This window comes from Thunnus albacares, chromosome 8, assembly GCF_914725855.1.
Source record: "Thunnus albacares chromosome 8, fThuAlb1.1, whole genome shotgun sequence".
NCBI classification, from domain to species: Eukaryota; Metazoa; Chordata; class Actinopteri; order Scombriformes; family Scombridae; genus Thunnus; species Thunnus albacares.
In genome coordinates, this window is record NC_058113.1 from 5,786,323 (window position 1) to 5,801,334 (window position 15,012).

Here is a 15,012-nt window from a genome sequence, read left to right on the forward strand (position 1 = left end):
CCCCCTCTAGCTCACTCAGCCACTGCTGCTCTCTCTGTCTCTCTCTCTAACTCTCTCTGTGTAACTGTGCACAGGTCTTTGACTTTTGGATAAATTCTGCATCATGTAAGGCTCTAGACTGTAGTTGTTTTTCATCAGACAATATGTTCTTAATTCAGCCCTTCTTCAGTATGATATGAAAAATGTAAGATCAGCCTGTTATTTCTCTCTCACATAACCTTGCTCAGAAGCTTACTATAAAAAAGTATACCTGTACAACAACGCTATGGTTATACTTATGCTTAATTGTTAGTATTTTCAAACAACACAGTATATCATTTTTACAAGGGAAAGGATTTTAAGGATGAGGACTAAGTGATCAGTTAGGCAAATGTTTGCCAAACCCAACAAAGAGCAGGAGACAGCTTGGCCTGTCACGTTGTCCCAGAAATTATTGTGATAAATGATATTATTGTCATTTTACGACCATTTTGTGCCACAGTTGCAGTTAACATGGTAACACTGGTTCAAATAAAATACTTTTATAATAAAGTTAAATAAAATACTGTCATAATAAAATGTATCAAAGCGGAACCACTGGTGCTTTTATTCTTAAGCACTCGACTCATCTTGGACAGAAAGTGTTGATGTACTTGCTGTGAACTTGAAGCTTCCAGTCAACAGCTGGTTAGACAACAACAGTTAAACGTGAGGATTTATTCACTGCGAGTGGGAAACTGGCATTCTCTGTCTAGAAGCAGGTGAGATTGTGAGATTGACACTAAAATGAGAATAGCTGGTCCGCTTTAAGTGGGCGTGGTCAGGTTAGGCTAACCTGCAACATTAATTAACTGACACACTATGGTCTATACTGTACATTTACTGCCAGACTGACAACTTACTGCTAACCTTTTCCTCAGCCGCGCCCGCATTCACTGTCACTTTCTTCCGCTCGCTCAACCACACACTCGCTACGCACACAGATTACGCATTGCTGCCTTAAAGGAACTATGCTACCAAGAGTTTCCTAGGCAACGACACAAAGGTTGGCTCATGTTTTGGAACAGCACTGCACAGAAGCTCCCAAATGCTATTGATTTCTAAATGAATAGATATTTGGAGTTATTTTGGCATTAAAAACCCTGTGGTGTTTCTGCTGTCAATGACATACGAGAGACCCATAACACTGACCCAGTGCAACACTACTATTATAATATGCTCTGCTATCTCTGTAGTGAAACGATACAGCATCTCCCCGTCCCCATCCACTCTCTGTGATGTTTCTCCGTCTCCATCGTGACTGTTGGCTTTTCACTCTGCCTTTGAGTGAAGCTGTTTAGATAAATGAACGATAAATACATTTGATTTCCGACGTGGTCAGATAGCACATCGTAAAAAGCAATTATGAGATAGAAAAATGTAGTTTAAAAGTAAGAAATTAAAAGTGGTGGTTTGGTCCCTCTGACTGATATATTTTTTTAATTTAACCAGAAACTCCCTCGAGATTGAAATCTCTTTTACGAGGGAGACCTTGCCAAGACGCCACATCAGTTACAGTTTAAGTAGAAATAAAACACAACAGATAGGGAATACAAACATCAAACACACAAGAAAGAGACTAAATCCAGCTCAAATAAGGCGGTTGCAATTCTCAGTTACATGGACTTTAAAATGTTATATTATATATATTATTATATATGACATCATTAGATTATTAATACTGAAGCGTCAGTGTTAGAGCAGCATGTTACTATTGTAGCTGCTGGAGGTGGAGCTGGTTTCAACCCCTTTATTTACAGTTAGACCATAAATCAGCATAAAACAGCTGTCAGCAGGTCCTGACTCCTTGCAAGAAACAGAAAAGTTGTTTTCTTTTTCCACTGCAGCACAATAAACCGTTTCAGTAATAGTTATGACCAGTGAGCCATTGTTGGACGTTTACATTTTTCAAATGACCAAAATGTTATTTTCTACCTTTTCTTTTTTTTCTGCTGTACCGATATCGTACCCAACCGTGAGCCCAAAACGGAGGTACATACCGAACCGTGAATTGCGTGTACTGTTACACCCCTACTGTACATCAACTGAAGGTTTTCTTGTACCCGTCTCTAGCTCAGATGTTCCAGTGAAGCAAATTCTCCATTGTCCCTATGTCTCTAAGGTGGGAGGGGAAGTTTGAATCTCTCAGATGCTTGATGACTGCTCTTTTTTTCCTATCCTGTTAAACTGTAAAACAGCAGTCAGTGCTTAAGCGCAAACTGAACTGTCAGCTGAACAACAAAACATACAACTCCTTCAGGAGCAACCATAGCTTCATACTATTCAAGAGACATGTGCAAGTTAAAGACAGGAAAGAAGATCTGTAAGAAGTCTTAAAATGAGGAGACATAATACATAGTTACTGCATGAGTTATTATAACCAGAGATATTGAAGGGATGGATACTTTGGTATTAATGGTATGGCGAAATATCTACCAGTTGACAAATATCTTTGACAAATATCTTATATGGTCATGCACAAAATTACAGTTATAGTTGTATTTTTTGCTTCTTCTCTCAGGGTTACCGGGGAAATATATCACATACTCCCAATTTACCATTTCATTCCTTCATATTTCACACCCTCTTCCTGAGCTCTTAGCTCTCTCAGCTGAGCAGAAATGCCAGGATGCTTACCTCATTTCCTCCCCTCTCAAGTGAAGTGAGGGAGGAAAGAGGGGAAGTCTGGGAGGAGGGGGGCAGCTGGAGACTGTACTGGCTTTGTTGGGGTTGGAAACTTTTCCTTTTCTTCTCCCTGTCGGCTTGCCTTGCCTCTCTTTGTACATTCAACAATGGCTTCCCTGTTAACACTGCTATTGTGCTTGCTGTATGCACCCTTTTTTTTTCTTTTGTCTGTTGTAGCTGCAGATCCAAAACACATTGCGTGACCAGGTTTTTGATGATTTGTTGCCTATAGGCAACAATCTGAACACTAGTGCAAGGTTAAACCTGTCATTTAGATGTAGCCATTGACCACACCCTCAGTTTTCAGCTTGCTCCACACTTTAGTAGAGAGAGAGAGAAGAGAGAGACACTGTTTGACTTTCATCCCACATCAGTCAATAGCTGCTCAGCTTGCCCGCCAGGAGGTTGCTCTGTGTCTGTTCATGATGCAGTGGAAGCCTCACTAATGCATTGACTGTCCCCAGCCCCATAGAAGCTCAGGAATGTGCATAGAGGCAGCATTACACAGGAGACAGGCAGGCCAGGAATGCAGCTGGAGTGATACTAACTGGATGACTACACTGGCTCAGCTGCTGCATGTTTCACTGTTCACATTTATCTGTCTGCCTGTCTGTCTCATTCTAGCCTGTCACCACTGTTGTGTCCCTGTCTTGATCTTGTATACCTGTCCATCTATCAGTCCCTCTTTGAACCTATTATGTCTTTGCTTGTCCGTAGATGTATCTCTATCTCTTTGTATATCTGTGTCCTTGTGTTTGATTTGTGCCGCTTCTATATGTGTTCCAACAATGTGTAATAGGATAACAAATCTCACATTGTGTCGCTGCACCACTGCCATGGCAGGCAGTAGTAATACAGACCTCACATTCTCTTTGTGGGTGGTTTCCTTTGCCCCAGTCATATGTAACTCCACACACACACGCTGCTTACCGCTTATAGAAACACGGCTCACTAGTGAGTCTCTGCTAGCTAAGTTTAGACTCGGTAGAATCCCAGGTCTAATTATCAACTGAGTGGAATGGCAGGCATTCTTCTGCACTGCTGAGTCACCCAGGGTGGTCCTCTCCTTTCTGTTAGATTAAAGAAAGGTGCTGCTTTTACCTTCCCTGGCCTAGAAAAAGACAAGGATTGGATATGGAGAGGTTTGCCCTTTACAATTTCCATTTAGAGTTGGTCTAACCAGGCTTATCTTTAACCAGTGTGTCAACATAGTTGGAAAATAACTCAATGGGAACCTTAAAAGGTCCTTTAACTGATTGTTTGTTTAGTAGGTTTGTTTTATGTGTGTGTATGTTATTGTATGAATGAGTCATTTTCAAAGTAGTTGAGTAAGAAGCTCCCAGTCCTTTCATATTTAGTGGGCCACTTAACTCTTTGCAACACATAGGTTGTTGAAATGTGTTTTTGTTTGCTAAAGCTGATAGTATAGAAACTGTTACAGAGGAGACAGTGATGATTAAATGACCTCATAGGCCTACTTTATTTGTGGTGTTCAAGTAAATGCTATACACATCTTATGAATATTTGATATGTGCAATGTATCACTTAAAACATACCAATTTTTAGGAATGTTTAAAATAGACCATGAGGGTGTCAGACCACATTTTGCCATGATAAGTGAGGTCATCATCATTACAAAATTGCTGATTTTCAAAATGTATATGCCTGGTGTACTTTGTCCTTCACTTACACCACTGTCATCAAAATATTACACATTTGAAATACTTATTTTCTCATCGTATGCTCTGCAGCTTCACCGCTCTTTAAGTAGTTTGGGGCTAAATCCTTTATAATATGAACCTGTCCTGAATATTTCTCCACATTCATGTAGCTGGATTTCGGTAGACATTTAATGCAGGGGAAAATCACAAATCTACACTAAATCTGTGTTGCGTGTAAAAGTTGAGCGTACCATGGTTCTCGGCGTGTGCTCAGTGAGAGTTGTACTCTCCCAGGCTGCAGTAGGTCAGCTGAGGTCAGTACTGGATCTTTTCGTCTCTGGAATGCCTAATGAACTCTGTCCCCAAGGAAAGCTCTGGCACGTCTACCAGCTCTCATCTTTCTATCTGCTTTCTCACTTTGTTGTTCTTCATGATGCACACGCTTACGCACACAGAAATTCTCACCACACTCTTATCTACAGTGTTCTGTATTACTCATTTGTATCATACCCCAGACCTACTCGCGTCAGCATTGAATTGGTGATTACCCAAGATTACTGATAGCCTTTTTCTAATTAAGTAGCGTGGCCATTGCAGTAGTCAAACTCTGTGTCTAGCAGTATAGCACTTCTGTGCCCTCCTGCATATGCTTTATTAGACTACTGCAGTATTGATATTTTTTCCTTATAGCACAAATTAGCAAAGTCATTCAAACCATTGCAGTAACCGCCATAAAAAATGATTTAAACCTTGGATGTTATAAAATAATGGGTTCCTAAATACTGTATTCTCCTGAAAATATACTACACTATAGACAGACTTTAAGACACCCGTGAGCCTAGCAACATTAGGGCTACAAACAACCCATAATGCAACACTCTGTGTAGGACCGGTACTTTATCCATTCAAAAAGAAGATCAGATGTAAACACGTAATTGTCTTGCCGTTAGCAGAGTATGTATGCAAATAAACCTATAGACCAACATGCGTAACTGGTCAAAAATATTCTCGGCGGTCAATCCTTTAATGGTCATCAGACACAAGATTAAAGATGCTATAAAGTGTATGTGCACTGAGAGATTTAAAATGTTTACTTTTGCATTCAAGTGACTTCCTGTGTCTCCTTTATGGAGTGCCATCACTACGTTGTTTTATGGTGGGAAAACTTGCATTGACCCTTTGGTTTCCAGTTTCCCTTTATTACAGTCTGAAAATCAGCCTGCGGGGACCTAAAACTTGCTTTAATCTGTCACAGTGTACATGTCATCACCTGACAGTTTTGTCAAAGTTATGTTGTTGTTTGGCACAGCTGCGAGTAGAAACTGTTGTTATGGCTGGCAAATTGCATTTTCTCTGCCATTTTTGGATATATTAAAAATATATATTTGGATTGACTCAACATACACAATAGGATCTGTAAAAAAACAGTTCTTTCCTTTAAAGTAAGACAATTAACAGGTGGCTTTTTTCAGAGAGATTGTGATCTCACCTATGACCTCAAATGAGATCAAGAATTTCACTGTTTTTCCACAACACAAATGTTTTGTTCCTTGGAACCTCATGTGGTTTTCACTAATCGGTTTTGGACAGTTTCTTACAGCAGCTAAGGACAGCCTGTCAAATGTGGGTGCTTTGTCTTGCATCAGGTGTAAACAAACTCCTTATTGATATTTGGGGGATGTGTAGTCAGAGAAGGAGGGTGTGTGTGTGTTACACACTTGTTTACGTAGGTACATGTACACATGCATGTTTAACTGCAAGTGAGTGTGAATGGCAGATGCTGATCATCCTCAAAAGCTAGTTTTAATTATTAGCGGATGGGCTGGCTCTACGTTGTGTTCAGTTTCATATTTTCCTTTCTAATGTTTATGCAATGTGCTCTGATTGAGGTTATTCATCCTGCTGTAACAAACAGTATTATTGAGTAGACTGTTCAGACTTTACAACAGTCCACAGCTGGGACAAACCTCAGAACACCATGCATAGATCCTTTGTTTCTTTGCTTTTCACAATAGTATGCATGCACAGTTCAGATTTGTTCTTCTGTCCAGTGTGCACCATCATTTTATTCTCATGTCATAGTCATCCTGTGGAGTGTGTCTGTTCTACTTCTGGCCTTACCTTATGTCCCACAATTGGGAAATTCAGTTTCCCTGCAGGGGATCAGTAGTTTCCACAACTACAAAAAATTGACATTTCATCATCCAGTGTCTCTCTACAAAGTTTGATCTCAGCACCAATATTGCTCATATCTGTCAGAAAATGTACTATGAAAACTGATCCCAAGCCTTTCCTCTAGAGCCACTCACCTTTTCAACAAAGTGTTTTCTTATAAGCCATAAAAGTATGTTATTTGGTCCTTAGTGTGCAGCTACATTAGTGAGCCAATACTTATAGGTGAAACATAATCTGTTATTTGAGAGGTTTTGGGAATGTTAAGATATTGAGACCACTCTTACTTTCTCTTCCTTGTCTTTCTGCCCATTCTTTTTCTTTTTAACATCTTTGCTAGCTTCCTCTTTAGTACTGTCACTTCATTTATGAGGAGGAATGTACTGTAGCTGTGAAAAAAGCTGTCAAATGACAGAGCAGGATTTTGTTTTGCGAGAGCTAACAATTCTTCACCTCTCGGCACCTTATGGCCATTTTCCTGACCCTCCATCGTTATTCATCTCTCCATCCTTTTTATGTCTTCCTCTTTCTGTTACTTCTTTTCGAGCCTGTCCTCTCACCTTTTCCTTTATTTGTCTTTCTCTTCACTCTTTCTGCCTCTCTGAGCTCTCTCTCACCGAGTTCAGGCGGACTGGACAGATTTGGATTGTGTTAATGTACTTAAATCAGCACGCTGAATGAGAAAAGCCTTTACTGCTGACCACAGCCCGCAGCCAATGAGCTGACATAGGTGTTTCATTTTGTGAGTGAGACCTAGCCAGAGCCTTCAGATCAGACAGCTGGCCTAGTCTACTTGCATCATCACTCCTCTCATCGCACACACACGCACGCACAGCTATCTGCTCAACAGCGATAAGCTCAGGCAGTCACTTCTTGGCAGATTTTAGACGCAGTGGTAGCCTTGTGACAGACATCAAGGTCAGGATAAAGCACCTGCCCTGCAATCATCTTTTCATGGTTGAATGAATACTATTAGACTTTCACATTCTGTTTATACCACACACTGCACCCCTATATTCCAGTTTCAGCTGCTGTCCTTACCTTTTTTTGCATCCCTGTACTTTGTAGCAAAAATGTCAGGAACTTTGACAAACTGTGTCTACCATGTTAGGTGCATATGAAATGTGTGTACAGGAGAATACCAAGTGTTGACTTGTATGTGTTTACCCCATAACAAGAGAGGAAAAGTCATGTGTGTGTGTGTGTGTGTCTATGGGAGAGACGTTGTTCCTTAATCCCGTGCCTCCTTCCATATGTGCTGGAGATGCTAAGGCCAGCCCTGCCCACCACATCAGAGTTTCCTGTTTTCATTGCTGGTCAAAGTGGAGTCAGGGCTGTGGAACAGAGAGGGGATAACTGTCTCTCGCCTTCATATGTGTGTGTGCGTGTGTGTGAATGAGAGGGAGAGAGAAGAAAGAGGGAGGTTGTCTGGAGAAAGAACAGCATGTGTTTCAGAAAAGCAGAGAAGTGTGGTGCTGGTAGTGTCAGTGGTTTGGTTGCAGCTGCTGCGCTCAGTGCCGAGTGCTGCTTTCTGCTTTTGATCTTTTGGTATAGTGTTGCAGATTGAAAGATTTCTGTTGGTTCTGTTTTACTGCATTTGCTGTAAGTGCTGGTATAGTATGCACATATACAGTATGTGTTAGAGAGCATGCTCTGTACACCTCTCTAGTTGGTATGGGTAGTTTATGGGTGCGTGTGTGTCCTGTGGCACTATTCTGTGTGTGTTTCCACAGCATGGTTCATTGCCAAGGTGTAATCAAAGGCACAGATAAACACACACATACTCATTCAGGGATGGACACCCAACATGCAAGCTGGACCTTAATAGCAACACTCTCCTAAAATAACAGACATTCCTTCTCTGCCTCCCTCATCACCACTTCCAGAACCACTAAGCACAACACTCAACACTGTAGAATCAGAGAGTACAGTGGTGTAGCAAGCAGTGGTACAAACCAATGGTTTACCCTTGTTACCCATCCCCTGAACAGTGTCATTGTTGGACTAACAATGTTTTTCAGCCCTTCTCTTTGGCCTGAGTGTAGATGATCTTCCTTCTCAGATGCAGTTCGACATTGCTTTGTGGGTTTGTAGAAGGGGTGGCCTCTGAAGACAATCAGTGTTTATTGTTTAATGATTTCCTCAGAAACGGTACATGTTACTCCTCTTTCCTTCTGGACAAAGCTCTCAAAGCAAATCTCCAGAAGGCTGTGTAGGAGACAGAATTACCCGGTCAGTACAGATGTTCATTTCAAATCCAATCTTTTTTGCGTGCAAGGACCTGCCTAGCACAGTGTCCATAGTCTCTCTAGTAAAAAAGTCATCAAGGTGATCTTGAAACAGTGTCATTTTATAGATTGTTCTGAAGGCTCCATTGATTATATTTCTATTTTGTGGGTCATTCTGCGTCAAATCAGACAGAATCCAGGAAAGTGGTTGTAGCACTGTTTCAGATTTTGTTCAGAGTTTGTCTATATAATGTTTGGGTCCCAAAACTAAGGCCTATAAAATATTTTTGTTCAATTTCAATGTTTTCATATATTCTGGCTCTTGATGTTTTTTTTTAAATTTTTACACTCTCAATAACCCTTGTCTGGGGAGCCATGTTTGGGCATTAATGTCTTGAAAAGACCTTGGTTTTGTGACCCATTCATGATATAGACAAGGTTTGAACAAAATCTGAGACGGTGCTGCAACAACCTTGTCTGTTTTGTCACGGAATGACGCATGTAGGATTTGAGTTGGCTAATCACAAATGAGGAAACAATAATGCAATCAATTAGGGCGATATGACGGTATATATTGTTTGACGATAGAAAAACGTGACACAGAACGGAGTAATTCTGAACAGGAGAAGGACTCCAACCAGCCAGGACTAAACGAGGAGCTCGTACCTGAAAGAGGGGCTACTTCTGTCGCATCGACGTGTTTTGGGTATGAAAAGTCTGACACGGACCAGAAAACCTTATTTTGCTAATTATGCTGCAGACTGGTCCCCACAACAGACTCAAACACCACTAACCTCTTTCACCACCTATGCAAGAATCATGTCAAACATTATGTTTCTATTCAAATTTTTGTATTTATAGATTAATAATATGTATTTTGCACATGCTTAATTGAAAATTTGCACCAAGGTTCTAAATACAAGGAGAAAAATGATCAAATATCTGTCAGTACCTTTTATTCGTCGAGTATATAATTCAAAATGTAATAAGAAATAGGACTTTCCATGTAGTCATTTTATATAAACTATTCTTTCATTGAATTTACAGAAAATGTGCTATATCGTAATATGTATCGTTATCTGGATATGAAATGATTTATATCGAGAGAGATTCTAGTCATATTGCATAGCCCTACATTCAATAATGTTTACTTTAATGTTTTGTCTTTTACTGTAGCTTTTGAGCAGTGGTGTAAAGAATGTATGCATTATTCAAATGAAAACAATAGCCCTAACCCGCAAAATCTGGTATTGGACAGGCTGTAGCTTCTTTTGCCTCTGCAGCTGTACACTGTTGTAGTTCACACAGTCTCTCTCTGTTTCCCTCTCTTTGGCTCTTTGTTTCTTTCACCCTCTCAAATGTGTGAAATTCTCAAGTGGACAGAACACTCGTCAGATTGATTCAGAAGCCATCTGACCTGATATCATTTTGTGGAGTGACTAGACACATAAACGCGCAAATACCCACTTAAACATGGACACAGTACAGAGGAGTAATTATGTTTTGTCATACAGGAAATTGTGAAATTAACTCATCTACTTGGCAATGCAGAAGAGCCTGCCTTCTTACCAGGCCTTTTAAGGATAAAAAATGTAGTCCTCAGTGTTGTGAATTGTCTTTGTCTTTTTCTGTAATAGTTTGTCATAGGTGTGATCTCCGTATCGGCAATCATGTCCGTACCTGCCAAGTTATGCTTGAAAAAAACATTGACCCCTGTCTACCTATTATGCTCATTTGCAGCTTTATATTTTATTCTGGCACTCCACTAGAGTAGCTTTTCATGATTCACAGTTCAAACTTCTTATTTATCTTATACTGGCCTTTTATGCAGCCCCTCAGTTGAGCCTCTGTTTCTTAACAGACAGTCTTAGCTCCTGTCTCTTTAAGGCCCCCCTTCAGAAAGTTGTATCAGAGTTGTGTTATGTTACTGCTAATGAAAACCCAACATTTCCAACTTACCTGCTTTGTATTAAATGACTAAATAATGGGAGACTTGTATTGTTACAGGAAATGAAACGTGTTCCTCACCGCGTTAGCAGAGCTTGGTTAGCTATGTTAAAAACCAGAGAGTAGAGTAGAGTCGGGCAGCGGGACGACTGCCTGAGGGACCTGTCCCTCAACTTGACTGACAGCTGCCCCACTGCCAATAGCCAAGTGAGCTGCGATGGAGGTAAACCAGCCAAAACCAGACAGTAACTAGCAGCTACAGCTGGTAGTGAATCACAAATGAAAACAAACATCAGTGTCTTCTATCAGAAACTGCTGCGGTCACTCAGCTCGTCTGACGGAGGTTTGAGAGCAGCTGTCAATCACAGCTGTCAGTCACAAGCCCTTTTTATATCGTCAAATAACTAAAAAGAAACTTATCAGAAAAATGAGCACTTCAACATAAAATGACAGAAACCATCTTTTGGAAAAACATGCACTTTGATTTTTTTGTTTGGCTCACATCCCATCTGCTAACATGGAGGGGGCCGGACTTATGACTTATATATCAACCAGCCACTGCTGGGGGTGATTGAGATGTTTTGGCTTCACTTTTTGGGAGCTGTCATGTCGTCCATCTTTATATACAGTCTATATTATTGGCTGTTTATTGCTTTTCAACTTAATATGATCCATTCGTACAACAACCAATTGTGATTTACACTTGTACCCTGAATTGCTGGTGCATCAGAAACCCATCCACCAAGGCAAACCCTCCTCAACTCTTGACATGTATTATCTCACATTTCCTGCCGTTTCTCACTATCAGCAGAGGACGGTCTGGAACCAAGCCTTGTCACTGTTGATCTTCCAGACAGATCAGTGCGCTGTCTCTCTGCGTCAATACAGTCCAAGGTTGTCAACCTTCTGTCCTCTGTTCCCAGATCTGTCGCTGACTGACTGACTGATGGCTATGCAAACTTGCACTTTGCCAGCTGTGATACTGACTGAGTGAAGAGTGTCAAGAACTAGCAAGTACATTGGAATAATGCAGTGTGTATTGTATAAGCTGAGCATTGTAAGGCTGAGCTCAGGGAGTTAAACAAATGGCATTAATGTGCCATCAGCAGACCAGATTAGATTTTGACAAAATAATTTAAACTCAGGGTCCAGTAACTGGCATCTTCCAGGCTTTCAGTCTCACTTCAGGGTCTTCATCAGTGGATAGAGTTTGCTCAGTTGTCACGGAGATGGCTGAGTTAAATCATGTGATGTATTTGTGAAACATTGGACTAGACCTGCTGTTTTACCACTTAAATGTGATGTCAAGACTAAATTGTTTGTTTAGAAGGGGAGAAAGGATGTAGGGCGTAGACTGATGAGGAGAGAACGTGCTTAACTGTGTTCTTGTCATATTTTCAGTCAGTTTTTGGACACCCACATGCATCTCTTCAAGTCTAATACGCCGTTATTACCTCAGCTAAACACACACATATGCTTGACAGAATGGTGCACCTGCAGCTGAGAAAATTATAAGACTCCTATCCTCTTCTCTTCTCTCGTCCCCCCTCCCTCCATATGTTTTAGAGAAAGCGATACCATGTACCAAACTGTCAGACGCAATGAATAATGTTCCTCCTCTTTCAGAACTGCAGGATGTGATTTGATTTATTGTCTTTGATCGACTTTGATAAAAAAGAAGATGAAGTTGCTGCTGTCCACCACTGAAATGTTGATTTTGTTTTTTAGTTTACTACACTTTGAGTCATTTCTTTTAACCTTTAACAATGTCTGAATGAAAAATGACTGCATTTCTGATTTTGTCGTATTCTCATATTGAAATTGAATACTGTGTATTAACATCTTTTCACTTCTCCTCTCTCCCCCCCTACTCTTTCTTCTCTCTTACCTTTTCTTGCCTTTTTCTACAACCCTTTTCTCTTATTCTCTCCAGGTTCTGTTGCATCAGTTTCACAGCAGGTGACCCCCCCCCCCTCCGCCAAAATCCGGCTATTAGATGTGACCACGAGGTTGATCAGGAGAAGCCACCATGTCTTAAACGCAGACGGGCCCTCCGGAGCCCTGTCCCCCCACCCTGGACCACCCTCCCCCTCCCCCATCCACCACCTTACCCCTTCTCCCAGCCCTATCCCACTCCCAGACCTCCCTGCACATGTGAGGGACAGGCTACCCAGCCCTGGCTCCCCGCTGGCACACCCCTCCCCTCCCTCCGGAGAGATGAGCTTGCAGAAGCACCAGCAGTTGGGTGGTGGTAGTGGTGGGGTGATGGGCTCTGACAGGGACCTGCAGTCCACTGCCTCCTCCATTTCCCTGCCCTCTGTGAAGAAGGCCCCCAAGAAGAGACGCCTCTCCCTGGCCTCTCTTTTCAGACGGCGAGGACGGGAGCCCAAATCAGGGCGCCAAAGGTCTCGAGAGCTCCAGTACCCTGGACCCGGAGGGCTGGGAGGGGTGGATGGCATCGCCAGCATCGAGAGCATCCACTCTGAGATGTGTAATGATAAGAACTCTGCCTTCTTTTCTGTGGCTGGGACCGGAGCTGCCTCTGCTGCTGCTACTGCTGCTGCCTCCACCTCATCTGCCTCAGGGCCTTCTTTCTCCACTTCCTCCTCCACCTCCTCCAAGGTGGGGGGTGGGGTGGGGACAGAGCTACTGGAGTGCCCGCTGTGCCTTCTGCACCACTCCAGGGAGAGCTTCCCTGACATCATGACCTGTCACCACCGCTCCTGCATCGATTGCCTGCGCCAGTACCTGCGCATCGAGATCTCAGAGTCACGTGTCAACATCAGCTGCCCTGAGTGCTCGGAGCGCTTCAACCCGCACGACATCCGCATGATCCTGGGTGACCGGGCGCTCATGGAGAAATACGAGGAGTTCATGCTGAGGAGGTGGCTGGTGGCTGACCCTGACTGCCGCTGGTGCCCTGCGCCGGACTGTGGGTAAGAAGTGAAAATAAATAAAAGCACATGAACACAGCAGCAGTGACGTACACTCTGATTATACTAGGGCTGTAGTCAACCAAAGAAAATCTTGGTCAACTGAAATCGTACATAATCTTCAACAAATTGATTAGTCGCAGGGGGGTAATGGGAGTGTACAGTGAACTCAGCAGCCACACATTTCTCTGTTCTCTATTTATCTGTTTAGCGTCTTCAGGTTAGGCTAACCCATTGTTGCTAACTTTGGAGCTAACCCCCTTCACTTTTCCAGCACTTGGGGAAACAACAGACATGACTTTTTAGAATTTATTAACTGTTTCACTGCCAGACTGACAATTTACTACTAAACTTTTCCTCTGCTCCGCTCGCATCCATCTCGCTACGCAAACATACTATGTCCTATTCCTTAATGGAGTTACGCTACCAATAGATTCCCAGGCAAGGACACAGAGGTTGACTCACGTACCAGAACAGTGCTGCACAGACTCCTAAAAACTATTGATTTCCGAATTAATGGATATTTGGCCTTAATTTTGGCATTAAAAAATTTTTTTTTTTTACTATAGGAGAAACACTGACTCAGTAAATGTTCAGTACGTTCAATAAACGCTCAGTAAATATTGAGTACAGTTAGACCCAGCAGTCTCCATTAGTTTGGGCGAGTTCAAAGTTCTGAGAACAATGGGGGTTTTTTGAATACACCCCCGTTTTTACAGGTAATTTGTCTGTCCCTCCCGTCGCAGGAAATAATGGATTAATCCTGGAAGGCTGTTGATGTAGCACTTCTCTCCTTATGAAAGTAACACAGAGATTATTCGACCAATGAATAAGCATATCGACCAACTAGTCGACCAGCAGACTACAGCCCTAGATCATACTGATCTTGTCATTTAAGCCCTGAACATTACATACAGTATTTTCTCTAGATTTTTTCTTCCATCAGATGTGTCCTTGTGCGTCCAGGGTGTCTCAGGTTTTCTATGTTAAAGGAGTTGAATGTGGTGTGTGAGATAGTGTAGTGTGTGTTGTCTGATTCCCATACTATATAAGTAACAAGAAGATAGCCTCTTACATGTGTACTGTTGCTCGTACTTATTTAATTGATTCCAAAATGTCAGCAGTATTTGTAAGAACACAGTTCTTGCTCCTGTTGAGCAGCTAATACTGGGTGCAGACCCATTAATACAGAACCATTAACTAATAGTGGGTGCTTTCCCTGAGTAAATTAAGATAAAAACTATTTTCTTTAATAAAATGCTTGTGTCTCTGCAAGTATTACTGCTGCAAGAGCCATCTGTGGTTGTCTTATGCTACTGCTTTCATTATGATGAAATAGTGTGCGGTCAGCTGTCAAGTAAACTGATC

General features: G+C 41.9%; 1 protein-coding gene across 1 annotated transcript in view; it reads left to right on the forward strand.

Annotated features, from left to right (window-relative positions):
* LOC122987031 (E3 ubiquitin-protein ligase RNF19A-like) overlaps positions 1–15,012 on the forward strand; it is a 36,733-nt gene that overhangs the window by 7,539 nt on the left and 14,182 nt on the right. The window contains exon 2 of the mRNA XM_044358629.1: positions 12,645–13,647. Coding sequence (XP_044214564.1) covers positions 12,929–13,647 — 719 coding nt within the window. The 5' untranslated portion in view covers positions 12,645–12,928. The remainder of the gene's footprint in view (positions 1–12,644; positions 13,648–15,012) is intronic.